The sequence below is a fragment of the Marmota monax genome, unplaced genomic scaffold (assembly GCF_021218885.2).
Source record: "Marmota monax isolate L192 unplaced genomic scaffold, Marmota_monax_Labrador192_F-V1.1 WCK01_AAM20220418_F8-fsc00059, whole genome shotgun sequence".
Lineage (NCBI taxonomy): Eukaryota > Metazoa > Chordata > Mammalia > Rodentia > Sciuridae > Marmota > Marmota monax.
In genome coordinates, this window is record NW_026693595.1 from 914,639 (window position 1) to 941,319 (window position 26,681).

The following is a 26,681-nucleotide window of genomic DNA, read 5'->3' on the forward strand; positions in this document are numbered from 1 at the left end:
ATGAAACCCAATTTGAGAAATTGTATAGTTTTTCAAATTATGCTTATGATATCACTAATGTTTTACCCAATCTCCATAAAAATGTTTCTTTCTTTCTTCTTTGGTACTGGGGATTAAACCCAGGGGTGCTGAGCTATATCCCCAGACCTTTTTATTTTGAGACAGAGTCTCACTAATTTGCTGAGGCTGGCCTTGAATTTGTGATCCTCAGCCTCCTGAGTTGCAGAATAAAGAATCAAAACAAAATCTCTCATTAGACAAACACTCCAAAGAATACGTTAAGGAAGATAACAAGGGCTGGAAATGCAGCTCAGTGGTGGAGTGCTTGCCTAGCCTGTGCAAGGTCCTGGACTCCATTCTTAGTGCATACACACTCACACACATACACACAAACCACACTCAGCAATTAGAATATGAATTCACTTCAGATAGTATTAATTTCATCGAAAAGTCTATCAAAGGCTTCAAAATTAATATTTAAGATACTAAAAAATAAATGACATAACATGTTGAGAGCCACAGCCGAAGGGGCCCCAGCAAACTTCCAGCTGCCAGCAAACTTCCAGCTGCCGGCTGATGATTGGCTCACAGCGGCCCCAGCAACATCTAGCTGATTGGCTCCTCTGCGGTGATGCTCATTGGGCTGTTTCCCTGCCCTTTCAGACCACGGAGCTGCTCATTGGGGGACTTTTTTGGCTCCGCCCACGTGACCCAGCCAATCGGCCTCAAGAGCAGGAGGATTGTGGGAGGTGGAGAGAAGCTTGTGTGGGAGAGAGAGGCTTGTGGAAAGCCGGTGGTGGCAGTTGAGGCTCTGAGGGTTTTTCCTGAGAGGCTGTTTTGTTTGGCGTGTGTGGTTCTAAAAATAAAGTTAGTTTCTTTTGACAAGTGGCTCCTGATTGTGCCCAGCCAGACTGCGGCATTTGGTGGCCCGTACGGGGAGCGACTGAGGGTAAGTGAACTGCTCGCCCCTGAGGGCAGGGCGAGAGGATGGGTAGCCATTTTAAGATTCCTCTTTTGTTATTTTGTTTCACTTTTGTTTTAAGTTGCCTGTCCCTGGAGATGTGTAAGATGGAAGAAAAACCGCTCACATCTGAGGAACAGATAGGGAGAAAGGACGGATGGACATTTCAGGAGGCTATTATAATGATTTTGTGTTGTTCCAATTTTGTTTCACTCAGTTTCAGTTTTGTTAGGCGTTATCTTGTTGGGTTATATTATAGTAGAAATACGGGATCAGAAATTAGTAAAAAACAAACTGAAAGAGTGTTAAGTAAATTGTTAGAGGAAGGAGGCATCTCAGTAAAATCAAGAACAATCAGGGCATACGTTGATACAATACAAAAATGTAGCCCATGGCTTTTTAAGGAGGAGTTGTTAAATATATCACAATGGAACCATCATGGTGAAGATTTAAAAAGAATAGAAAAGACAAGCCCAGGGACTCTGCCAGTTGGCACATTGCCATTGTGGACGTTCATATCTTGTTTGCTTAGTCCAAAGCCTTCAGTTCAGACAAAGGTAGAGGAAGGAGAAGACATATTGATTCAAGTAAAAGAGAAGGTCTCTCAAGTTAGTCAGACAGAGGAAAAGATTCAAGTAAAAGAGAAGGCCTCTCAAGCTAGTCAGACAGAGAAAGAAAGTGTAAAACAGAAAAAGCCATCAGGGGGAAAGTTACAACAGGAGACTGCTACTAACACCTTTCTATCACCAGAGGATGTAAGTGTCCAACTAACAAGGCCACCTCCATATGCTGGGAGGTCCCCAACCCCCGCAGTTGATAGTTGGGATCCTGAGACAAGATCTCAAATATTAACATGCCCTGTATTTGAGGCAGGAGGGCAGCGATTTTACCAAGTTTTAAATTTCAAAACAGTGAAGCAGCTAAAAGAGGCTGTAACAACCTATGGTCCTCAAGCACCCTTCACTGTAAGCATGGTCGAATCCATTAACAACTTGAACATGATGCCAGCAGATTGGGCTAATATGTGTAAAGCTGTGCTAAATGGAGGACAATACCTGTTATGGAAGGTTGCCAATGAGGAATTTTGCAAGGAGACGGCTAGGCGAAATGCAGCAGCTGGTTATCCTCAGAGAAATCTAGATATGTTGTTAGGAAAGGGACCTTATGAGGATCAGCAGCAACAAATTGCATATGATCCTGGCGTATACGCACAAATTGCTGCAGATGCAATTAAGGCATGGAAGACTTTACAAGGACATGGAGGTTTACAAGGTCAATTATCTAAGGTAATACAAGGAGCTAATGAACCTTATGCTGAATTTGTAGATAGGCTTATTCAAAGAGCTACCAGAGTTTTTGGGAATACAGAACAAGCAATGCCATTACTAAAACACCTGGCTTATGAGCAAGTGAATCGTTGGTGCAGAGATATCATTAGACCATGGAAACATGAAGATTTAAACACATATATTAAATTATGTAGAGACATTAATGAACAAGAGCAAGTCATGGCAGCTGCAGTAAAACAGGCTTTAGATGCCAGAGACATTAATGAACAAGGGCAAATTGTGGCAGCTGCAGTAAAACAGGCTTTAGATGCCAGGCCAAGAACATGCTACAATTGTGAACAAACGGGACATTTTAAAAGGAATTGCCCCATTGGAGGAGGGTTTAACAAAATTAGGTATCAAAGGAGTAGAATACCAGGTATTTGCCCACGATGCCATAGAGGGAGACATTGGGCTAATGAATGCCGTTCTCAAACCACCATAGAGGGTACTCCATTATCAAAAAATGAACAAGGACCAGGTGTTTATCCACGATATCGTGGAGAAAGGCATCAGGCTCCATTGCCAAAAAATGGACAGGGGGGCCCAATGCTCAGGGGCCCAAAACCACAAATATAAGGAGCACTGGAGGAACCCAGCAACCCCATCAGGGTAGTGCCCAGGACACATTGTCCATCAGATCCCTCATCAGACAAACCAGAGGGAGCGCAGGGTTGGACATCTGCGCCTCCGCCAGAGCAGTACTAACTCCAGAGATGGGAGTTCAAATCATTCCCACAGGGGTGAAAGGACCTCTTCCCAAAGGAACAGTAGGCTTATTATTGGGACGCAGCTCTTCTACTCTAAAAGGACTTATGATAAGTCCTGGGGTAATTGATCCCGATTATGAAGGTGAAATAAAAATTATAGCCAGTTCTCCAAAGGGTATATCAGTAATTTCACCAGGAGATAGCATAGCACAGTTACTAATAATACCCAGCCTACATGATAAATTTTCCAGTCATACTGTAGAAAGAGGTTCCAAGGGATTAGGCTCCACAGGTGTAGATTGGGCTATGCTTTCTTTAAATTTAGATTCTCGCCCCATGCTAAAACTAAATATTCAAGGACATGAATTTAATGGGCTACTGGATACAGGTGCAGACCTTAGCATCATCTCTCGTCAAGAATGGCCAAAACATTGGCCATTACAACAAGCCACTCAAACGCTTCGAGGCCTAGGAGTGGCGACTAATCCCCATAGAAGTGCAATGGTATTAGATTGGAAGGATCCTGAAGGATGTGAAGGAACTATACAGCCATATGTATTGGATCATCTTCCCGTAAATTTATGGGGACGAGATGTCCTAGATCAATTAGGTTTGACATTAACAAATAACATCAACCAAAATGCACCCACTATTATGACTAGACAAGGTTTTAGGAAAGGAAAAAGATTAGAAAAACAAGAACAAGGTATAGCAGCACCAATACAAATAGATCAAGGAACAGAAAGACATGGGTTGGATTTTCAGAAAGGGCCACTGAGACAATAAAAATTACTTGGAAATCAGAAAGACCAGTATGGGTCCCTCAGTGGCCCCTGACTAAAGAAAAGATACAAGCAGCCCATGACCTGGTCAAACAACAATTAGCGGAAGGACATATACAACCTTCTGTATCTCCCCATAATACTCCCATTTTTGTCATCAAAAAGAAATCTGGTAAATGGAGATTATTGCAAGATTTAAGAGCCATTAATAATGAGATGGTTATTATGGGACCTGCTCAATCAGGGATTCCTCAGTTGTCTGCTTTGCCAAAAACCTGGTATGTTTTAGTTATAGATATTAAAGATTGGTTTTTTTCAATTCCAATTCATCCTGAGGATAGTCCACGTTTTGCATTTACTATCCCTGCACTGAATCATGAAGGTCCTGATCAGAGATATGAATGGAAAGTACTCCCTCAAGGGATGGCTAACAGCCCAACTATGTGTCAAATTTATGTTAACAAAGTAATCCAGCCACTTAGAAATCAAAATCCTGAACTACAAATATTTCACTATATGGATGATGTATTATTAGCACACAAAGATAAAAACACATTGCTAGAATGTTATGCCACACTTACAAACGTATTAAAAAATTATAATCTAGAGATAGCAATAGATAAAGTACAATTAAATTTTCCAATTAATTATTTAGGAGTTCTATTATCCTCAACCATGGTCCGTCCACCAAAAATTCAAATACGAGTAGATCAACTCAAATCACTTAATGACTTTCAAAAGTTATTAGGAGACATAAATTGGATAAGGCCTTATTTAGGTATACCAACAGGAGAGTTGGGACCTTTATTTGATATCCTAAAAGGTCCATCAGATCCAAATTCACCCCGAATGTTAACGCCTGAAGCAAGAAAGGCATTAAAAATCATTGAAACATATATGGAAAATATGCATTTGGATAGAATTGATATAAGTTTGCCTTTATTATTTATTGTACTACCAACAAAAAATATTCCTACAGGAGTATTTTGGCAAGAAGGTCCATTATTATGGATACATTTATCTTATTCTCCTAACACTATTCTTACTAGGTATCCTGAGGCTGTAGGACAATTAATACTCAAAGGAATAAAAGCAGCAAAGGGAGTGTTTGGAATTTCTCCCAATAAAATTATTACTCCATATACTATGAATCAAATTGATGAGTTAGCTAATGAGTTAAATACTTGGGCAACAATCATGTGCAAATCTAATGTTTCATTTGATAACCACTTACCATCTAATCCTTTATTGTCTTTTTGGTCATTGCATCCTGTAATTTTTCCAAAAATGACAAGAAAAACACCTATCATGAATGCTCCAAATATATTCACTGATGGGTCAAATAATGGTACAGCAGCAGTAGTTACCCCTGATCAAACTTTTACATTTTTAGTACCCAAACAATCAGCTCAAAAGGTAGAGCTTAATGCAGTTTTACAAGCTTTTGTGATGTTTAAAGATTCTGTATTTAATTTATTTTCTGATAGTCAGTATGTAGTTAATGCTATAGTATCTCTTGAAGATGCTGGTAGGATTTCCCCTTCTTCTACTGTTTTGTCTTTGCTTTCCACTATACAAAGTCTAATCTGGGACAGAAAAGATCCATTCTTTATAGGACATATCAGGGCACATACAGGATTGCCTGGAGCCCTTAGTTTGGGCAATGATTTAGCAGATAAAACTACACATGACATACATATTTTTTCTACACTAGAAGAAGCTATAAATTTTCATAAAAAGTTCCATGTCAATGCTAATACTTTACAAAAGCGTTTTAAAATAACTAAGGAACAAGCTAGACAAATAATAAAACAATCTCAAAATTGTGTGACCTTTTTACCACAAGTTAATCTTGGAGTCAATCCTAGAGGATTGATACCTAACCATATTTGGCAGATGGACGTCACACACTTGCCAGAATTTGGAAAATTAAAATATTTGCATGTTACAGTTGATACTTCTTCTGGATTTTTGATGGGCTCCCTTCATGCCGGAGAAAAAACTAAAGATGTTATAGCTCATTGCTTACAAAATTTTGCCACTGTGGGTGTTCCAAAACAGTTAAAAACAGATAATGCCCCTGGTTATACTTCTACCTCTTTTAAACAATTTTGCTCAACATTTGGCATTACTCATATAACAGGAATCCCATACAATCCACAGGGACAAGGCATAGTTGAAAGAGCTCATCAAACTATTAAAATGTACTTATTAAAGCAAAAAGAAGGAATTGGGAAGGGGTATATATTCCCCAAAGATAAACTTAAAATAACCCTTTTTACTCTAAACTTTTTAAATTTGGATTCATCAGGACTTAGTGCTGCGGAAAGGCATATGTGTCCAAAAAATGTGCATAAGCCCAAGGTACTTTGGAAGGATATTCTAACAGGACAATGGAAAGGTCCTGACCCAGTAATTGTCTGGAGTCGGGGGTCTGTTTGTGTGTTTCCACAGGGAGAACAGCAGCCGATTTGGATTCCAGAAAGATTAACTAAAGCGATTTCTACAGACCAAAAAGAAGATGATTTGGCTCAAATCCATAACAACTGATATCCAAAACTCCAGTTTGGCTATTCTTACATCTGCAACAGAACCAGGATGCTTTTTTCAATATCTATTTTATTATTGCCCTTTGCCATATCATGAAGTTCTATTTGGTTTTTTGAGCTCATACAGACCTAGGTTAATGTTTTGCTGATCAATTCTATTTTTTGACTATAGAGTTTTTAAACATTGCAATGGAGATTTCACCTGTAAAAAGTTATAAGGCCTTTACTATAACGTTATGTGTTGTATGTATTATATTATGTGTGCACACTTGTGTTTTGTGTTATATGTTTGAATGTACGTATGTCCATATATCATATATGATGAGCGCTCATGATAAAATGGATCCAAATATTTTTTTTCACATGATTTATATGGTTTAATTTAAATTGGGTAAACAACTGTTGAGGATTGTTTTAATATGTAAACAAAAAAGAAGGTTAACAGATCTGTTTGTTTACTTTCACCTTTCCTTTTCATTATATTTAATAATTCTCTTAAAGAAAATGTAAATTGTTAAGAAAATTGTTTTCTTTTAGTGCCTTCTGTAATGTTACATAATTTTTTCTTTAGCCATTATTGCCAGAATTCCTATCTTCATCCCAGTGCCGGTGAAGAAAATGTAAATTGTTAAGAAAATTGTTTTCTTTTAGTGCCTTCTGTAATGTTACATAATTTTTTCTTTAGCCATTATTGCCAGAATTACTATCTTCATCCCAGTGTCGGTGAAGACAATGTAAATTGTTAAGAAAATTGTTTTCTTTTAGTGCCTTCTCTAATGTTACATAATTTTTTCTTTAGCCATTATTGCCAGAATTCCTATCTTCATCCCAGTGCTGGTGAAGTCAAAGATAAAACCAATCTACAGCTTCTACAATAGCCATCACTGAACTGCTTGCAGAACTTGCCTGGACACATTGTGAGCTCACCTGTATGCATTGTGAACTATCTGTTGGTGCAGCGACTTGTGGTAGTGTTGGGGTATTTTTGCTGATGATGTCATTGGTGGTACAATTTTTCCAAAAGGAGCCATCAATTGGCTTGGTGTATCTTCCTCCCTTCTGCTTGTCATGATCGTCCAGCTAAAATTTGGGGGCCAACAGAGGTGAGGCAAAGAACCTCACCCCCCCGCTGGTACAAAGACCTCTCCACAGGTGTGGCTGTATACTGGACCGGTAGTCAGTGACGGGTAAGATCCAATTGCAATGGTACCAACCTAAGGACCATATGTACTATTGGACAACCTAAGGCAGGCACGGTCCCTAAGCCACATGCTCGTTGTTTAAACAGAGAGGGGGAGATGTTAAGAGCCACAGCCGAAGGGGCCCCAGCAAACTTCCAGCTGCCGGCTGATGATTGGCTCACAGCGGCCCCAGCAACATCTAGCTGATTGGCTCCTCTGCGGTGATGCTCATTGGGCTGTTTCCCTGCCCTTTCAGACCACGGAGCTGCTCATTGGGGGACTTTTTTGGCTCCGCCCACGTGACCCAGCCAATCAGCCTCAAGAGCAGGAGGATTGTGGGAGGTGGAGAGAAGCTTGTGTGGGAGAGAGAGGCTTGTGGAAAGCCGGTGGTGGCAGTTGAGGCTCTGAGGGTTTTTCCTGAGAGGCTGTTTTGTTTGGCGTGTGTGGTTCTAAAAATAAAGTTAGTTTCTTTTGACAAGTGGCTCCTGATTGTGCCCAGCCAGACTGCGGCAATAACATCCACACATATATTAAATTATGAAACAAACAGGAAAATATAAAATTAAAATAGGCATAAAAAGAAATGATTAATATCTTAAAAATAAAATAATCACCTAAATTAAATATAATAAATGGTGTGGAATTTAGACTAAACACACTCAGAAACAAATAGAAATAGAACAGAGGGGAAATAGAACAGAGGCTGAAGAATTATTCTAGTAGAAGTCATAAGCAGTCAAAGAGATAAACTATAAAGAAGGAGACATAGAAGATAGAATAAGAAACTCTAGATTATGTTTAGTAGGAGTTCTAGAAAAGGAGGTTGGAAGAAAGGATGGAGAAGCAATATCTGAAGATCTAATAGCTGAACATTTTCCAATTTACAAAAAGACATTAGGATTAATTTGCTTCCTACATGTGTATTCGTTTATTCAATGCTTTATGAGTACTTACTATGTGTTGCACTTTGGACTAAGCAGGGGACACAAAATGAATGTTGTATAATCCTTGCTCACACTAGAGAAACTATTAGTAGGAGAGAAGGATGTGTTTAATTAAAATCTAAAAAAATTGCTGCAATAAATTGTTCAACTCCAGAATTAGGAAGAAGGAGGAAGATGACTTTTGGGAGGGCTAAGAGAAGCTCCGCAGAGCAGCTGTTGTCCAAGCTGAGTTTCTGAGAATTCCCTAGAGCGCTGTTCCTCAGGAAGAGGAATGAGGAGGCATGAAAGAGCATGGCATATCTGGTGGCTCTAGAGTGGCTCTGTGTAGTCCCAGGTGGGTCTAGAATATACAGAAGAAGAGTTAAAACGAAAGTTTACTGTTTTTGTTGTTGTTTTGGTACTGGGGATTGAACCCAGGGGTACTTACACACTAAGCCACATTCCCAGCCCTTTTTATTTTTTATTTTGAGTCAGGGTCTTGATAAGCAAGTCTGGCCTTGAACTCGCAATCTTGCTGGGATTATAGGCATGTGCCACCATGTCTGGTGAAGACTGAAATTTAAGAGACTGAACGGAGAAAGATTTTAAGCACCTTTAAAAATAAAGAACATTTACTCTTTTTCTGCCATATTTCCATGTCTCCATAACGGTGTGCATGAATGTCCTGGCTGATGCTCTCAAGAGCATCAATAATGCCCAAAAGAGAGGTAAGTGCTAGATCCTTATTAGGCTGTACTTCAAAGTCATCATCCATTTTCTAACCATAATGATGAAGTCTGGTTACATGGGTGAATCTGAAATCATCAATGACCACAGAGCTAGGAAAGTTGTTGTGAACCTCACAGGCAGGTTAAACAAGTGTGGAGGGGTCAGTTATAGATTTGATGTGCAGTTCAAAGACCTAGAAAAATGGCAGAATGATCTGCTCCCATCCTGCCAGTTTGGTTTCACTGTATTGACAGCCTCAACTGGCATCATGGACCACAAAGAAGCAAGGCAAAAACACATAGGAGGGAAAATCCTGGGATTCTTTTTCTAGGAAAGTAAAACATACATACAAATAAGATGCCTCAATGGGAAAAAAGGGGACAACATTGATTGCATGCTCATTGAAGGGCTGTATATAAATGCATGTTCACAAACGGGATGACTTAGGGACACAAAAAGGGTCTCTTCCAGAGAAAATTCAGTGCAATGCCCATCAATATTGAAAGCATTTTAAAAAATGAAGCAACTGATTACAGAATTTTTTTAATAGTAGCTGGATGCAGTGGCATATGCCTTGTAATCTCAGTGACTTGGGAAGCTGAGACAGGAGCATTACAAGTTTGACGTCAGCCTGGACAACTTCATGAAGCCTTGTTTTAAAATAAAAACCAAAAATAGTTGGGGTTAAGCTGGGCATGGTAACACATGCCTGTAATCCCAGAGACTCAGGAGGCTCAGGCAGGAGGATCCCAAGTTTGAGGCCAGCTGTGTAACTCATTGAGACTTTATCTCAAAAGAACTAGGGATGTATCTCAGTGTTTATTTAATCCCTACTACTGAAGAAATAAACAAACAATGGGCTGGGGATGTGGCTCAAGCTGGCATGCGTGTGGCCGGGGTTCGATCCTCAGCACCACATACAAACAAAGATGTTGTGTTCATCGAGAATTAAAAAATAAATATTAGAAAAAAAAGAGAAATAAACAAACAAACCAAGACCAAAAACTAAAAAGGGCTGGGATATAGCTCAGAGGTAGAGCATGTGCCTAGCATGTTGAGACCCCTGGGTTCCATCCCCACTACTGGAAAGAAAAAAAAAAAAGATCTATCTATCATCTATCTATCTATCTATCTATCTATCTGAGATAATTTTAAAGCAGAACAGTTATGTACCTTACCAGTCATTAATACTTACATAGAAAGTTTTATCAATTAAAACATTACAGAAGCATTTATTTCTCACATGTTAAGAATAATTAATTCACTGTGGGCTGGGGCTGTAGCTTAGTGGTAGAGCACCTGCCTTGCACATGTGAGATACTGGGCAATCCTAAGCACAACATAAAAATAAATAAATAAAGGTATTGTGTCCATCTACAATTAAAATATATATATATATATATATATATATATATATATATATATATATATATATATATATTTAAATAAAAAGAGAATGATTCACTGTGATCATCTTGTTATGGCAGGATATGGAGTAAATGCGCAAATGTGAATTTCAGAATGAGCACTCAGGCACTAGTGTTCAGGATGCCTTGGGAGCAAGGAAAGGTCAGCGTGACTTGTTGGCTACTTCAAAGGTCTGATAACAAATGTTAAAAATGGAAAATGAGGACAATGAACATGGAGAAGGAGAATAATATTAAGAGGAATATTTAGGAGATGGGACAACAGCTCTTGGGGTGGAACTGTTGGAGATAGGCAGGAAGCAAGGGAAAAAGAAGAGTCAAGGATAACTTCAAGGTGTTACCCTGGGCAATGGGAGAACTGGCACTGATTTTAAGAATCTGTGCAACAAACAAGTAGATATCTGGAAAATAGGAATGGGGCTTGGGAGAGTTTGAGGCAGATGTCTTAGGGAGTTCTTAGAGTGAAGAAAATATTGAACTTCCCTAGGCAAATGCAACAGGTGGAGAAGGAAGATGGACGAGGTGACAACACTCCTAGAGGAGACCATACCTGTATCTGGGCCTTAAAGAATGAGGAATCTGAAGGCGCAGCACCGGAAGATGCAGAGGCTGACTGAACAGAGAGGGCTGATGCCTGGGCACCAGGTTGGGAAACAGAGGAACTGCCAAAGGTGGGGAGGAGGGAGACAGGGACAAAACAGAAAGGGAACCTTTCCACTTTCCCTCTTGCATGTGCAAAAACACAGATCCACTCTCACCTTTGCATTTTTTGCAAGTCGGATGACATCTCTCACAGGTCCAGGTGTTTTCTTCTGCATAGTAATGCTCTGGGCAGGTGCGATAACACTCTCCCTTGGAGGCGAGCAGAAAAAAGTAGGTATCGCAAGACAGGCAGTCTGTGGGCTGTGGACCCCGGCATGCCTTGCAGCTCTTGTGGCACCTCTTACACTGGCCAGTGGAGATTTCTGCATAATATCTGAAAGCAAGGGGAGCGAAGATGGAATACAGCCGTCCCTGGGTATCTGCAGGGGGTTAGTTCCAGGACCCACCACAGATACTAAAACACATTGAAGGCTCAAGTCCTTTCTATAAAACAGGGTAGTATTTGGATATAACCTACAAATATCCTCCTTTATACTTTAAGTCATCTCTAAATTACTTACAGTACCTAATGCAGTGTGAATGTTAAATAAATAGTTTCATGCTACATAATTTGGGGAATAATGACAAGAAAAAAGGTCTGTACACTATTGGTACAGATGCAATTCTTTTAAAAAGTATTTTCCATCTTTGATTCCATGTGGAACCTGCAGATGTGAAGGGCTGATTGTACTAATCTTTGCTCCTAAATTAGGTGTGGTGAAAAAACACAATGAGTCATACAGGATTCATTTACAAGCTGGGTGACTTTAGTCTCTTTACTTAACTTTACTCATTAAATTCATTTCTATGATACTAGCAAATTTAATGATTCTCAGTTTTCTTATCTGTAAAGTGGGCATTATAATCCGTTGCTTGCTAGCTGTGAAGATTATACTGGATAACACCTAGGGAAAGATGAGCTACTTCTGTCTTTTTCTTCTATTCACTGCTCCAGATTCAACCTTTAAGCTGTGTTGAATGGGATTGGGGAATGGAAGACATTTTTTACATGGACCTCTGAGTAGTTCTTCTTAACTTAAAAAGCATCTTGAAATAGAAAGTGACATGTAGTGAAATTAACCTTTACCAAATAGATGTAACCTCCTTTGAAAAGACTTTTGGAGATTAATTTTTTTCCTATATTTTTATTGGTGCATTAAATTGCACATAATGGTATGCTTTGTTGTTATATATTTGTACCACTGCACACAGTATAACAATATAATTTGGATAATATCATTTATTCCCCATTATTTCCCCTTTTCCTCTCCCTGGTCCCTTTCTTCTACTCTACTGATCACTCTTTGATTTTCATGAGATCCCTGCCCCTCCTTTTCTTTTCTTTTTTCCTCTCTAGCTTCCAAACGAGATTGTTATTATTATTATTATTATTATTATTATTATTATTATTATTTTGGTACTGGGGATTGAATCCGGGGGCCCTTAACCTCTGAGCTACATCCCCAGTCTTTTTATTTTTTATTTTCATTAAACTGCTTAGGGCTTTGCTAAGTTGCTGAGGCTGGCCTCAAATCCTTGGTCCTCCTGCCTCAGCCTTTTGAGTCACTGAGATTACAGGTATGTGCCACCTTTCCAGGCTGAAGATTAAAATTTTAAACTTATTTTTATTGGTACATTATAATGATATAATAATAATGGGATCCATTGTGATATATTCTTACATGAACATGGCATAGTTTATTTTGCTTCATTCTCTGTATCTGCATCTCCTCTTTTCCTCCCTTCCTCCTGCCTCAACCCCCTTTCCACTAGTGGTCTCTCTTCAATTTTCACAAGGTTTCTTTCTTTCCTTTTTTCTCTCTAGCTTCCACATATGAGAGAATGCATGTGATCCTTGAGTTTTAGAGTCTGGCTTTTTACTCTTAGCCTGATTTTCTCCAGTTTCATCCATTTTCCTGCAAATGATAATATTTTGTTCTTCTTTATGGTAATAAAATACAATTGTGTATATTTAGCATATTTTCCTTTTCCATTCACCCACTGATGGACATCTAGGCTGGTTCCATAATTTGGCTATTGTGAATTGCACTGCTATTAACATTGCTATGCATGTATCACTGTAGCATGGGCAAGTCATTTAACTTCTTGAGCCTTGGTTTCCTAATCTGTAAAATGGAGAAATTAAGGAAAGGCTAGGGATGTAGTTCATTGGTAGTACATTTGCCTAGCATGCATGATGCCCTAGGTTTGATCCCCAACTCTGCAAAAATAAAACAAAACAACAACAAAAACAAAACTGAATAGACTAATACCAACCTCATGAGACCATTGTGAAATCAAATCATAATGTAAAGATACATTGTGAGTGGAAATGCTTAGTAAACTCTCTTCTCATCATTTACAGAGATGAGAAGCATCAAGAGGAACCATGGTGAGGGAAGACTGATCAATTCTAAATAGGTTTTAAAATTTATCAAAGAGTTATGCTAAAAGAAAGGCAGTGGGGAGTTTTATGGATCATATTGAAAGAAGACTCCAACATCACTGCTTAAGATGAAGACTTATCTTAAATACTCATCTTAAGCAGTGGTTTAAGATGAGGGGATTGTGAAATCTCTTGATCCTCAGAGCCTTGGGGAGGATCTTATGCATAAACACAGACAGAAACATGAAAGTTAGAGAACCCTCTGTGAGGCTAAACATCAGAATCATTATTGTATTGAGACACAGAGAATCATATACCTGCCTTTCCAAGACAAAGAGATTTAACACACAAGGCTCATATCATGATGCAGAACACTGATTTTACAAAAGGAATGCTACTTCATCAATATTCCAGTTTTTTTCTCTGCTTCCTGGCTACCATGAACTAAGGAACTTTCCATCCTATGCCCTTCCACCTTAATGTTCTGCCTCATTGCAGGTCCAGAGAAACAGAGTCCGTAGACCATGGACTGAATCACTTGAAACCCTGTCAATACCAGCAGACATGCAGAAAGCTCTCAGATCTAGACCTATGCTGAATATGTGGGTGGAAAACAGGAAGAGAAGCATATCAAGAGAAAGTGGACAGAAGACAGTTGGCAGGAGGTAGAGAGAAAGTGGCTAAATCTAAGAGCCTGACCTGCAGAACCACTATTCCTGCACCAGTAGCTTTGCAACTACCAGCAGAGTCAGAAAGAGAAATTTGAGCCCTAGTCCAGGAGAAATAAAGATCAGAGCATTGGGGGAAATTTCCTACTCTGAGCTTGCACATGTAAGTTCCTGGGCAGAATCTCTCTCATAGGAAAAGGAACAGGTCAAAAAATTAAAAGACCAAAAAAAAGACTTTCTCCAATAGGAAACATTAAGGACAATCCTGCCAAGTTCTCTGAAGTTCCTGAAATGCGGTAGCAAAGACCTGAGTGAAATAAACTACTGGTTCTGTCACTGATGTAGGGCCAGGGGGCTCATGTAGAAGCCTTACTGTATTTAATTTGATAAAATGTGGTGTGGAAAGGGTTTGAAACCAAGTATGTCTCCTGAGAAGATCAGTTTTTATTTTTATGGCTGTGTTTCTCATTTTTTTCCTTTTCAATCTAAACTACCAGTTAACACTCATCATGGTTGTAGGCTGTGCTGAATGTGCACATCAGGGGAAACCTTTCCTGTCACCAATTAGTGTTTGAAGCTTCTCCTGCTGGGGAAGTCGGCTGTGAGATGCATTCTGGTTCTCCTGATCATGGATTTAGGGTTGAACTCTTTCTTGCTTGGAGACACGCTCATTGCTCAGACTGTGGGGCAGTTGCTGTGGGTCACAGTGAAAGTCTCCCAACGAAGGAATTGTTGTGTTTCCCTAATTCCCACCATAGCTGCCCCCAAACAGTAAGCACTCAGGCTTGTCTTTCTGGTAGGAAGTTAGTCTACCAATGTTGATTCATGAAGGAACCTAATGCTCCTTCACATAACTTTGCCTTTGGAGTATATTTATTGCAAGTTATGTTTCCTAAGATATGAGCTTATCATGGGAGTGGTGTCTGAGTAAAAAATAATTTTTGTTCTTAAAAAATTTTTCTCCAATTCTTCCACATTAAAGAGGTCCACAGAAACCTATGCTTCTCCTCCTCTCCCTTGGGTAACTTCATACATGGTGGAACCATTTTCTTAATCCCATGGTCTGCATTCTCTTTAGATCACAGGATCGCACACCTCTTTTAGTGTGTATGTACTTAAGAGTAACGAAAAACTGCATATGAGAAAGATGGAGATTCTTGACATGGGATCCAGATCTTTATACATCCTTCTTAGGGTAAAGTGGAAGGGTGAAACAGGTAGGCTCACCCCCACTCTTGTCTGGTAAGGTCCTTTCTTCACTGACCCACACAGCTGGTGTTTTTCAAGAGCTTCTAATGTTTATAATTCTGCATGGAATGTTGTAGTAGTATAAGAGTAGGAGTTCCCCCGGACCCCCCAGGAGCTTATAATTTTCTTGGAAAGACATACAGGAATAAGAATAAGGTCTTAAAGAACAAAATTTGTCTTAACTCACATTATTCAAACAAATAATGTGCTCTAATTGAATATGTATTTAATAAATGAGTGAGTGAAGGAAGAAGATACATAGAAATGTAAGGTGGTATATAGCACTATAACAGATGAAATAAGTAGAGATTGCTATGACTGAAAAGAATAGATGTGCCAATTTGGGTGAAAGACTTTAGGGAAAGTCCAAGGATAGAGCCCTTCAATCAGGGTCTGGAAATTCTCAGTGTCCTAGGTTCTTCCTTGGGAAGCAGTGAGCAACATGTCTATAATCAACCTTTCTCTTTACTGGGATGCCTGTGTGTGTGTGTGTGTGTGTGTGTGTGTAATCCAGCTACACTCTTCCAATTATGCTTGTTACCAGACCTTCTGATAAACACACTCTTTATCTCTGAAATGCTTCCAGAAGGATACATCAGATGTATCTAGGATGCGTATGATAACTAATCCTGTATTTGTGGATTTATGGGAGGTTTGACAGATTGCAGAATTAATGGGGTATAAATGTAGATGTTAACGGAAATTGTTTCTTTTGTAAAATCAATGATTTATTTGCATAGCTTAGACCCTGCATATTAAGCTTGAATCGGGGAGGGAGGGGGGGGATAGTAGAGGATAGGAAAGGTAGCAGAATACAACAGTTACTAATAGGGCATTATGTAAAAAATGTGGATGTGTAACCGATGTGATTCTGCAATCTGTATTTGGGGTAAAATTGGGAGTTCATAACCAACTTGAATCTAATGTATGAAATATGATATGTCAAGAGCTTTATAATGTTTTGAACAACCAATAAAAAAAATAAATTAAAAAAGAAAAAAAAACAAATCCTAAAACTGAAGAAAAAGAACATCCATTAACAGTCTTGGGCTTCTCTGAGGAAGGAAGGTGTTGTTGCCTCTGCCTTGGCAGTGCTGATACCTTGTGGCTATCAGCAAGGCTGCGCATTGGGTAAGATAGATAGCTTACATGAGTCTGATTTTACCATCAGACCCTTTGTATTCTCTCACTGGGTCACTCTGTGTCTCCTGTTTCTCTTCTATTCATGTGAGTGGGCTCACCTTTGCTCCTTACTAGTAGTGAGAATTAAATCTGACTTCATTTGTGTTCAGAGTCTTTGTTTCCACATGTGCAAAATGGTTTTGTATCTGGAGTGATTGAAGAGTTAGCTGAAGAAATGGGTTGTTATGGTTTGGATATGAGGTGCTCCCCTAAACTCCTGTATTAGTGCAGGAATGTTTGGAGGTGAAGTAAATGGGTTCTGAGAGCTGTACCTATTTGAAGGGACTGGGTAGAAACTGTAGGCAGGTGAGGTGTGGCTGGAGGAGATGAGTCACTGGGAGCATGACCAAGGGTTCATCTTCTTGCAGCCCCTTCTCTTCTCTCTCTCTGCTTCCTGGCTGCCATGAATTGAGCAACCTTCCTCCTCCACACTTTTCTGCCATGATGCTTTGCCTCACCTTGGGCCCAGAGCAGTGGACTCAGCCCACCATGGACTGACCTACCAAAACCTTGAGCCCAAAATACAGTTTTCCTTTTCTAAGTTTCCTTTGTCAGGCATTTTGGTTACAGCAACAAAAAGCAGATGAACACATATGGTGAGCATCTTACCCCTCTCTGCATTGGAGCAGGCACTCATTTTCCAGCTGGAACCAACCCGGTCGGCAGGAGCGGCACTGTGTACTGTGACTCCCATCACAGGTCCTACAAGAGATGTGGCAGGGCGCGCACAGGTGGCTGTCCCTGGCGTAGTAGCCCTCTGGGCAGTCTTGCACACAGGTGGTGTCTGTCAAGGGAGGAGAAGAGTATTTGGAATCAAGCCCGATTGTGGCTCCCACACCTCCTCTTGCCTGGAAAGAGGGAGAGGAAGTGCAAGGGGAAAAAGACAGTGCCCCTGTGGGCTGTGCTGGAGACACTTTGGAGTGAAGATGAATGTTCAAGAAATAGAATTGACCAAAAGGCTATAGGGGTTCAGAGAAATCAGAGGTCAGAGTGGTCTGTATTGGTAGAACAGAAACCACAGTTTTATGACTATAGATGTGACAATGGTTCATTGTCCAGCTGGTATATACTGTCACCAAGAGGAAGCCCAAATCCCCTAAAGAAGATATTTGTACTATATCCTATTGCTGCAGTAATAAATTACCACCTATTTGATGTCTGAAAGCAACACAAATGTATTATCTTACTGTTATGGAGGCCAGTAATCTGAACTGCATCCTCAAGGCTGAGTTCCTTTTAGAGGTTCTAGAGTAGAAAGAGCTTCCTGGCTTTTCCACCTTCCAGAGAGTTCCTGTAGTCCTGGGCTCCTGGGCTTCTCCTCCATCTTTCCCCACTACTCCACTACTCCAGCATTTCCCCCCACTACTCCTCTGCTTCTGTCATTAACTGCCTTATACTAGGAACTCTGATCCTCCTGCATTTCTCTACTAGCCTTTGTGATTATATTGGGCCTGTCTGGGGAACACAGGAGAATCTCCCCATGCTAAGAGCCTTCATTAAATCTCAGCTACAAAGTTCCTTTTACCTTGGAAGACAATCTATTTAGAGGATCTGGGGATTAGGATTGCCATCTTCAGGGGCAGCATCAGTCAATCTGCCCCATCCTCCAAATAACCATGTAGTTTACAATAGCCTGACCCTGGTGGTGTGTGGAGTCGGGTGGGATGGGCGAGTGTGAGAAGGCCAGGCCTGGGCAACTCCTGTCCTCAGCTGTTGGGGACATCTCTTTTGTTATGCACCAGTACTGCAGGCTCAATTCTTGCTTAATCTGTATCCCCAGTTAAAGGAAAGATCACTGTCTGTGAAGGCATCTAACAGACTCATCAGTGGCACTGCAGATTAGAGGTAATTAGAAAAGAAAGTCAAAATGGTTGATTATATGGGAGATCTGGTTGGATGAGATATTTCCATGAAGAAGCAATGGCTGGGGAAGAAATTTACTGAGCTTTGTATAACAGGAACTAAGATGAATGGGTTGAAAAGACTGCTGACTTCAGTGTGTTCTGTGGTCAGGTGGTCAGGATTGGTATTGAGCATAGATGTGCCTGTGTCTTAGTAGGAGAACACTGCCCTGGAAGGTGATATCTCAGCAAGAAGTGGAAAAACTTGCTATCTATGTGAACTTTGAGTACCTCACTTCTCAGGTCTACTCTACTGACTGGGAAGACAAGTCCAACACTTTCTAGTCTTCTCTTTGTCTTTCTCTTTGTCTCTTTATTCTCTCCATTCCAACTCCTTCTTTAAGTGTAGCTCCTCCGGGCTTGTATTTAGTCTAATCATGGCATCCAGGAAACCTGAGAACACAGTCTCATACCAGCAATCACCTTCAGAGCTGATCTGGAGGCAGCCCACCTGGGATTGCACCACACATTGTTCAGGATTTATTAATGGATGATAAATCAAGAGGGAAATTTTGATGAGGAGTTGAATGTCTACATGTTCTTAATGCATTCTCTCCACAGACTACTTATTAATTACAAGGGAATCAATAGTAGTTATGCAGTAGAGAAAATAAACGTCTAGACAGATGGTCAGTGTTAATTAACATCACCTATGAGGGGCAAGTGGGTATCATATGTATCTGGATATGATTCTCAGATGGCAGGACATCACCTCTTCTGACTGAGAAAGAATCCTCTCAGTCTAATCATGGGGAAACTGCACACCAACTCAAGAGGAGGAATAGGAGCTGTATTTTTCTGGAATATCAATATTATAAAATACAAAGACAGTCTGTGGAAGCATTCCAGAGTAAAGGAAGATAAGGCGACTTGGAAGCAAAATGCAATGCCTGATTGTGGAACAAGTTCTGTTATAAAGGGGTGTTGGAAAAAATTTAATGGAAATAGTAAAGTACTGTATAAATGTAAAATTATTAGAATTGGCAACTGTCCTGTGATTAGATAAAAAAGTATCTATAAGCTTAGGAAATATGAAAAACTGTCCTTGTAGGACAGGGGCTACAATGTAGGTAACTTACCCTCCAAATGGTTCAGAAAAAGTGTGTATAGATAATATATCCCTACACACACACACACACACACACACACGGAGGAGAGAAAATAATAAAGCAAAGGGGGAAAATATTTGCAGTGGGTGAACTGGGTAAAAGACATATGTATGATGTTCTTTGTACTATTCTCATTCTTGTATCTTTTCTGTAGGTTTGAAAGTTTCCCAAACAAAAGTTAAAAAAAAATTAAAAAGAAGCCAATGTCCACTGGGCACCCAGCATGGTGCCAGGTAGTTTCCCAGAGGGAGAGAAAAAGGCCTCTTGGAGTGGAGGGAAGTCACTCACTGAGAAGAAGGTTGTCCCCCCTGCAGGTGTGACACTGGTCCTCTGCGGGTCCTGTACAGTGGAAGCATTTATTGTGACAGGGCTTGCACCTGTGCGCTGTCTCATCCCAGTACTCGATGGGGGCACATTCCTTGTGAGCCACACAGGCCCCATGGCTGTTCAACCTCAGGCCTTCCTGGCAGCTTATGCAGACGCTGTAAGACGAGCAGGTGTGGCAGGACTCGTGGCAATCTGTGGGCATGTGGGGAAGCAGATACTGAGAGAAAGCCAGTGTACTCCTCTAGGGAATAGATTCCTTTCTTCTAGAGACTTCTAGGGTTTTGTGCCTAAAGTATAGGGTCATGAATTGGGAATAGACTTTAGGCTCTGGGGTGGAGCATTCTTGTTGCAAAATGAGAGGAAAAAAATAAAGGCATTCTCTGTAATATCCAGAGAGCTCCTTCCTGCAGTGGCCAACGCAGAAATATCAGTAAGGTTTACATGATTATCCCAACTACAGCCAAATAATGGCAAGCAATCCTGAACAGTGTGGTCACACACTGGCATGTGGCCTTTCCAACCATCATACCCTCTACTGCTCACCTCTCACAGTACATTTAGTTTACCACTTATATGGCTGTTGTTGGGATAAAATTATAATTACCCACTGACAAAAAAAGGCCTCTGTCATATCCTGTCCTTAATCTACAGTGCCCGTGAGAGGGCCTGTCATATAACGGGCACTCAGTAAATATTTGTGAGCCAAACAAAATGAGAACAATTCACTCTCACTTCCAGGTTTTAGGAGCTGTCATTCCCTCTGCCTAGAATTTTCTTTTCTCAGACATATGCATATGTATTCATATGCATATGACATATATGTTCCCTCTATCTCTCAGTGATATTTCATAGGTCAGTTTCTTTCAAGTTTCAATTCCACCTTGCCCATCTTCCTATCCCCCTTCCCTATCTTATTATTATTATTTCTTTTGCTTGAATTATCTTCCTTAGTGTCTGTCTTCCCAATAGAATGTCAGCTCCCTGAGGACAGGGATTCTATCTGTATTGTTTTCCAGGCCCAGAAGAGTGCCAGCACAAAGCAATCTCTGACAAGTACTTCCTAGGTGAATAGATCTGTGTTATTATCACTGTTATTATTATCACCTCCTTTCATCTGTACCAGGAAATTGTAGCTGGAGATGCTGAGTCACTCGACTGGGAAAGGATAGGCTCAGGAGCTGAATGGTGGCTCTTAACAAGAGCTCTTGCTTATTCTGTCCCAGTGCCTCACGAAAGGTGTGGGCAGTCATCCTGGGACTTTGGGAAACACTTCTCTCCCTTGAGAATTTCTCTAGCACTGGATACTTTATTTTTCTGTTCCCTGACAATTAATGAGGCAAATTACCCACGTTCCATTAAAATGTAAGGAGATACAAATAATAGCAGATCCTTTCTTGAACGTGTAGGAACTGGAGTGCTGAGTGGGAGATGGGACGGGGGTTTGGGTAAGAATGGAAGGAGGGGAGCAGCCAGAAGGCAAACCATGAAGAGAGGCAAAAGGCATGGAGAGAATTCTGCAACATGGTTTACTTATGCTATGAACTTCTATGATGGCTTAAAATTTTAAGGAAAATTTTCCATTTAGGGTGACTTTTGAAGGCTCCTCATCTCTATCGGAAATCTTCACATGAGAATCCTTTTTGATTGGCAGTTCATATCCACCATTAGGGTAAGGGTCTATGTGATTTGTAACTAATGAAGTTGACATGATCAAAACCTATGAATTACTCATTTTTAAAAATTTAATGAGAACAGATTCAAAAGAGGCTTTTTTGAATGGGAAGGTTAAGGGGGGGACTAAACTCTGGGATGGGGATTATGCAAACTCCAGAGCCTGTTTTGTCTGGGCAGAAACCATCTCTTTAGGATCCCTGGGATGCTGCGCTGGGCCATGCATCCTGGAAATCTTTACCTCTGCAATCCTTAGTCTTTTCTTCATAGTAAGTTCCTGATGGACACTCATTCAAACACAGTCCATTGTAGAGGACCGTAAAAATGTCAGCACAGAGCTCACAATCATCCTCCTTGGGGCCACTACACTCCAGACAATCTTCATGGCAGGGGATACACTGGTGCAAGTCCTGGTAGAAGTGCTGGGGGCAGGACTGTTGGCACATGTCCTTGTGCAGGAAGAAGCCAGGCATGCACTCTGGGGGAAGGAGGAGGGAGTAAATTATCCTCAGGGATTAGAGAAAGGAATTCACTGCTTTTGCAGTGGGCTAGCCCATTTCTCACCACTTTGGTTTATTTGATCTGAGTATACATTTGCCCCATCCCCACCCTGAAGAGTATATGCTCAGTGTCTAATAAGCCCTGCCTTGGGTGGGGGAGGCTGCACATGGTAGCCTGATTAGATAATCCTGGATTTATGTGTGGGAATGACCCTTTGAGATGCAAAAAAAAAAAAAAAAAAACCCCACAAAAAAACAGTGCTGTGGCAAACAGTGATGACTGGGACACTGGAGGTATTGTTTGGAAAATCCAGAAAACAATAACAGATATTTAAAATTGTATCAAAGCCTGGGGTTGTAGCTCAGTGATCTTGCCTAGCATGTATGAGGCCCTGGTTCAACCTCCAGAATGAAAAATAAATAAATAATAAATGGATAAAAACTGTACCAAGTATCTCACACTCTATTCAATACAGAAGGCAGTTTGGGGATTGTTGGATTAGTTAATTTTTCATTCATTAACAGAGTAGATCTGTGAGTAGCTGATTAATCAGTATGAAGAATGCATTGTGGGTTAATTTTATTTGTGTTCCTTTTCCTATTTGGGGAGGAAGACTAGAGAAAACTTTAGGCCACACCAAGAGAATCCTCTGGATTGGGCCGCACCAGGCAAGTTGAGTCTGTGGTATTTTGGAGAGGAAATTGGATAATGTTTCTCAGGAGATAATACTACAGGAAAAAGAAAAAAAAAAAACTGTTCATAGCCAGAGTGCTATTCTCAGTCTTCTTTCTTGTTTTTTTATAATAATTGTATTTCCCTAACTATCTCTGTACTTTGTTAATAATCAGTCTCTGGTAAGATTCTGCGCTAAAAGAGTAGGAACAGCCAAGCATGGTGGAGCATGCTTATAATCACAGTTAGGTGGGAGGCTGAGGCAGGAGGATCTCAAGTTTGAGACCAGCCTGGGCAACTTAATGAGATCCTGTCTCAAATAAAAATTAAAAAAGAGCTGGTGATGTAGCTTAGCTGTAGGGCTCCACAATCAAATCCCATTGCAACAACAGCAGCAACATCAACAACAGCAACAAAAACAGTGGGGTCTTTTAGTTCTTATCTATATTGCTAGCATGGGATAGTGCTTAGCACTGTGTACCCGTTATGTGTGAGTGTGAGAAATGCTGTTTGTCTTAATTTGCAGAATCCTCAATTTCCTCAACAATGGGTCTGAAAATAGATAAATGTTGGTAAAGGCAGAGAGACTGGTTCTCACAATTCTCTTTGACACCCCTCCCTGCCCCCAACTATCTACAGGTAGTGGCTCCGAGCCATGAGGGCTAATTGGGGCCATGCCCTGCCTTTGGGATGTAGCCAGGTACCTTTGCATGTTTTCTCATGGATGCACTCCTGACACATCGCTGGGCAGTGCTTGCACACTCCTTCCACAGCCACGTGCCTCTCAGGACAGGCTTTCAGGCACACTCCCCGGTCCAGGACAAGGCCTCCTTCACAAGAATGACAGTGGGTGGCATTTCCCACACATGTTTGGCAAGGAGAGCTGCAGCGTTCACATATGCTGTCTTCTGCATAAAAGCCCCTGTGGAAGGGAGGAAGAGGGCAGCTAGCTGGAGAAGTTGACCAGCTACAGATGACTCACACTGGATAGCCAAGGATGTGGTCTAAAACAGAAGAGGCAGTCAGGTGTGGTGGCCACTCATGCCAGTAATCCCAGCAGCTTGGGAGGCTAAGGCAGGAGGATCTCAAGTTCAAAGCCAGACTCAGCAATTTAGCAAGGCCCTAAGCAACTTAACAAGACCTTGTCTCAAAATTAAAAAGGGCCAGAGATACAGCTCAGTGGTTAAACATCCCTGGGTTCAATCCCTGGTATATATAAACAAACAAACAAACAAATAAAATGAAGGAAGGAAGGAGGGAGGGAGGAAGGAAGAAAAAAAATAATCCATAAGGAAATGTGAAAAGAAACCGTAGAAAAATCAAAGGAAAAGGATAGATCTGATCTTTATGAATTTGGTTTGTTAATGTACAATGGTTGTTTATACATAATTTAGTCATCTTCTGATTTCCTGCTTTATCCCGATTATCATTACTTTTTCTTTTTTCTTTCTTTTTTTTTGCCTAGAGACTTACTTTACAGTAGAAAATAACTTTATTCAATTTAACCTTCTTTTAAACATTTAATAAATTTTAAAAAATATTTTCAGAAAGCTCAATAAAGGTTAAAGCCCTATAAAATTGGAATCCCTTTTTCTTTTGACACTCTCAGCTGACCTCGGACGGTTTCTTTCAAAGGCATGCATAGAACACTCACACACGACACTAAATATATTTTCAGTACGTGTTATTGCAGTCTTTGTACAGCAGACTTCCTTCCAGGTGGCATCTGCATGTAGAGTGTCTCTGAATGACTCACCTAACACATTATTGAAATCACTCACTGGTGAGTGAACACGGCAAATATGAAACCCCAACCCTCTCAAATGGCTTTGGGAAAAAAGAGAAATATAGATAATGTTTCTTGGAAAGGAAAAGCTGGAACTTGTGGAAGAGGATGATAATAAACCAGCTGGGAGAAAACGGAACTATAGATACCAATTTCAACCATCTCCCATAATTATCCTGGGACTAGGTAGGGCTGTGATAGTGCTGGGGAATAATTTGCCTCAACTCAAAACTCCTCAGCTAGCCAGGCCAGGTGGTGCTCGCCTGTAATCCCAGTGACTTGGGAGGCCAAGGCAGGAGGATCAAGATTTCAAAGCCAGCCTCAGCAATTTAGTGAGGCATTTAGCAAGTCAGTGAGATCCTGTCTCTCAATAAAATACAAAAAAGGACCCTGGATGTGGCTCCATGGTTAAGCACTCCTAGGTTCAATCCCTAGTACCAAAAAACAAACAAACAAACAAACAAAACAACTCCTCAGCTTAGAGCAGCAATCTCTAAGTTGTCACTATATGCGGGGAGCAGGTCCAGGCAGGCAGGGCTCCCAGCTGCACCCTTGGCCATGTCTCCACATCCCTGCATTCTCCTGGGTACCACTGGGGCATGCTCTTCTCATAGCTAAGATAGAAGCACAAGAGGACAGGCATAATGTGAGCCTCTATCTCTCTTCTGCTAACAGCACAGGCCAAAGCAAGTCACATATACCAGGCCAAAGCCCTGGGCAGGGGAGTGAAGTCCATTCTGCCTCTAGTGGGAGTTAACTGCAAAGTTATAGGTATGGTGGTGGGGGGATGTACAAGAGGTGAAGAAATGCAGAAAACAACTCAATGCACCAGAGTCTTCTTTAATCCTGATGCCACGGAAGGACTCCCTCTTATATGGCATTTTTACTTTTTTGGGGGGCGGGTACCAGGAATTGAACTCAGGGGCACTTAACCACTAAGCCACACCCCCAGCCCTTTTTTGCCTATTTAGAGACAGGGTCTCACTGAGTTGCTTAGGGCCTCGATAAATTGCTGAGGCTGGCTTTGAACTCACAATCCTTCTGCCTCCATCTCCTGAGCCACTGGGATTATAGGCCTGCACCACTGTACCTAGCACTTGATTTTTAAATTAATTAACTCAGATACATTGAATTGTTCTCCGTCACTTATTGTATTCATTCAGTAAACAAAATTGTATTCTGTGTGTTGGGAAGAAATAAGATGGGAATGAATGAAAGCCATATTAAATGTGATTTTAAGAAAGAAAAATGAGAGAAGGAAGCAGGTAGAAGAAGAGGAACTGAATACTATCCAGAGGGAAGCTAAGATCAGGCTTCTTTACATATTAGTATTTTTAGCTTTTTTTAAAAAATATGATGGAAAACAATGACCAGCAAGTCATTGTTTAAGAGAGACCAAGTCTCTCTTAAAAATAAATTTAACAGCTGGGCATGGTGGCATACACTTGTAATCCCAGCTACTTGGGAGACTAAGGCAGAAGATTGCAAGTTTGAGGCCAATCTGGGCAACTTATCAAGATCCTGTCTCAAAAATTATAAAAAGGGCTGGGGATATAGCTCAGGGGTAAAGCACCCCCAAGTCACCACCTCATAAAACAAAAACAAAACAATACATTTGACAACATGATAGATAGAAATGCATTATATGATCACTGAGAGTTTAGATTTGAAAAATTTGAAGTTCAAGAAATTTAATGCATTTTCAGATATCACAGCTTTTTCTTTCTTTCTTTTGGTATTGGGGATTGAACTCAGGGGTGCTTAACCACTGAACCATATTCCCTGCCCTTTTAAAAAAATATTTTTATTTAGAGACAGGGTCTTGCTGAGTTGCTTAGGACCTCACTAAATTGCTGAGGTTGGCTTTGAACTTGAGATCTTCTTGCCTCAGCCTCCAGATATCACATCTTTTACCTGAATGAACATTTGACATATTAATTGTTCCCATATGTACAGTAAGGAATTTGGGGTCACAGAAAGCACTAGACTTTCTCTGCA

General features: G+C 40.6%; 1 protein-coding gene and 1 pseudogene across 2 annotated transcripts in view; one reads left to right on the forward strand and one right to left on the reverse strand.

Annotated features, from left to right (window-relative positions):
- The window catches only part of Pcsk5 (proprotein convertase subtilisin/kexin type 5), a 449,712-nt gene that overhangs the window by 23,139 nt on the left and 399,892 nt on the right, over nt 1–26,681 (reverse strand). For both annotated transcript variants that reach the window (XM_046459433.2, XM_046459431.2), the window contains 5 exons: nt 23,602–23,819; nt 21,966–22,202; nt 20,015–20,245; nt 17,326–17,500; nt 11,349–11,566 (listed from right to left, as the gene is read on the reverse strand). In XM_046459433.2, the coding sequence (XP_046315389.1) occupies nt 11,349–11,566; nt 17,326–17,500; nt 20,015–20,245; nt 21,966–22,202; nt 23,602–23,819 (1,079 nt within the window). The remainder of the gene's footprint in view (nt 1–11,348; nt 11,567–17,325; nt 17,501–20,014; nt 20,246–21,965; nt 22,203–23,601; nt 23,820–26,681) is intronic.
- LOC124102968 (small ribosomal subunit protein uS8-like) lies at nt 9,111–9,494 on the forward strand (annotated as a pseudogene).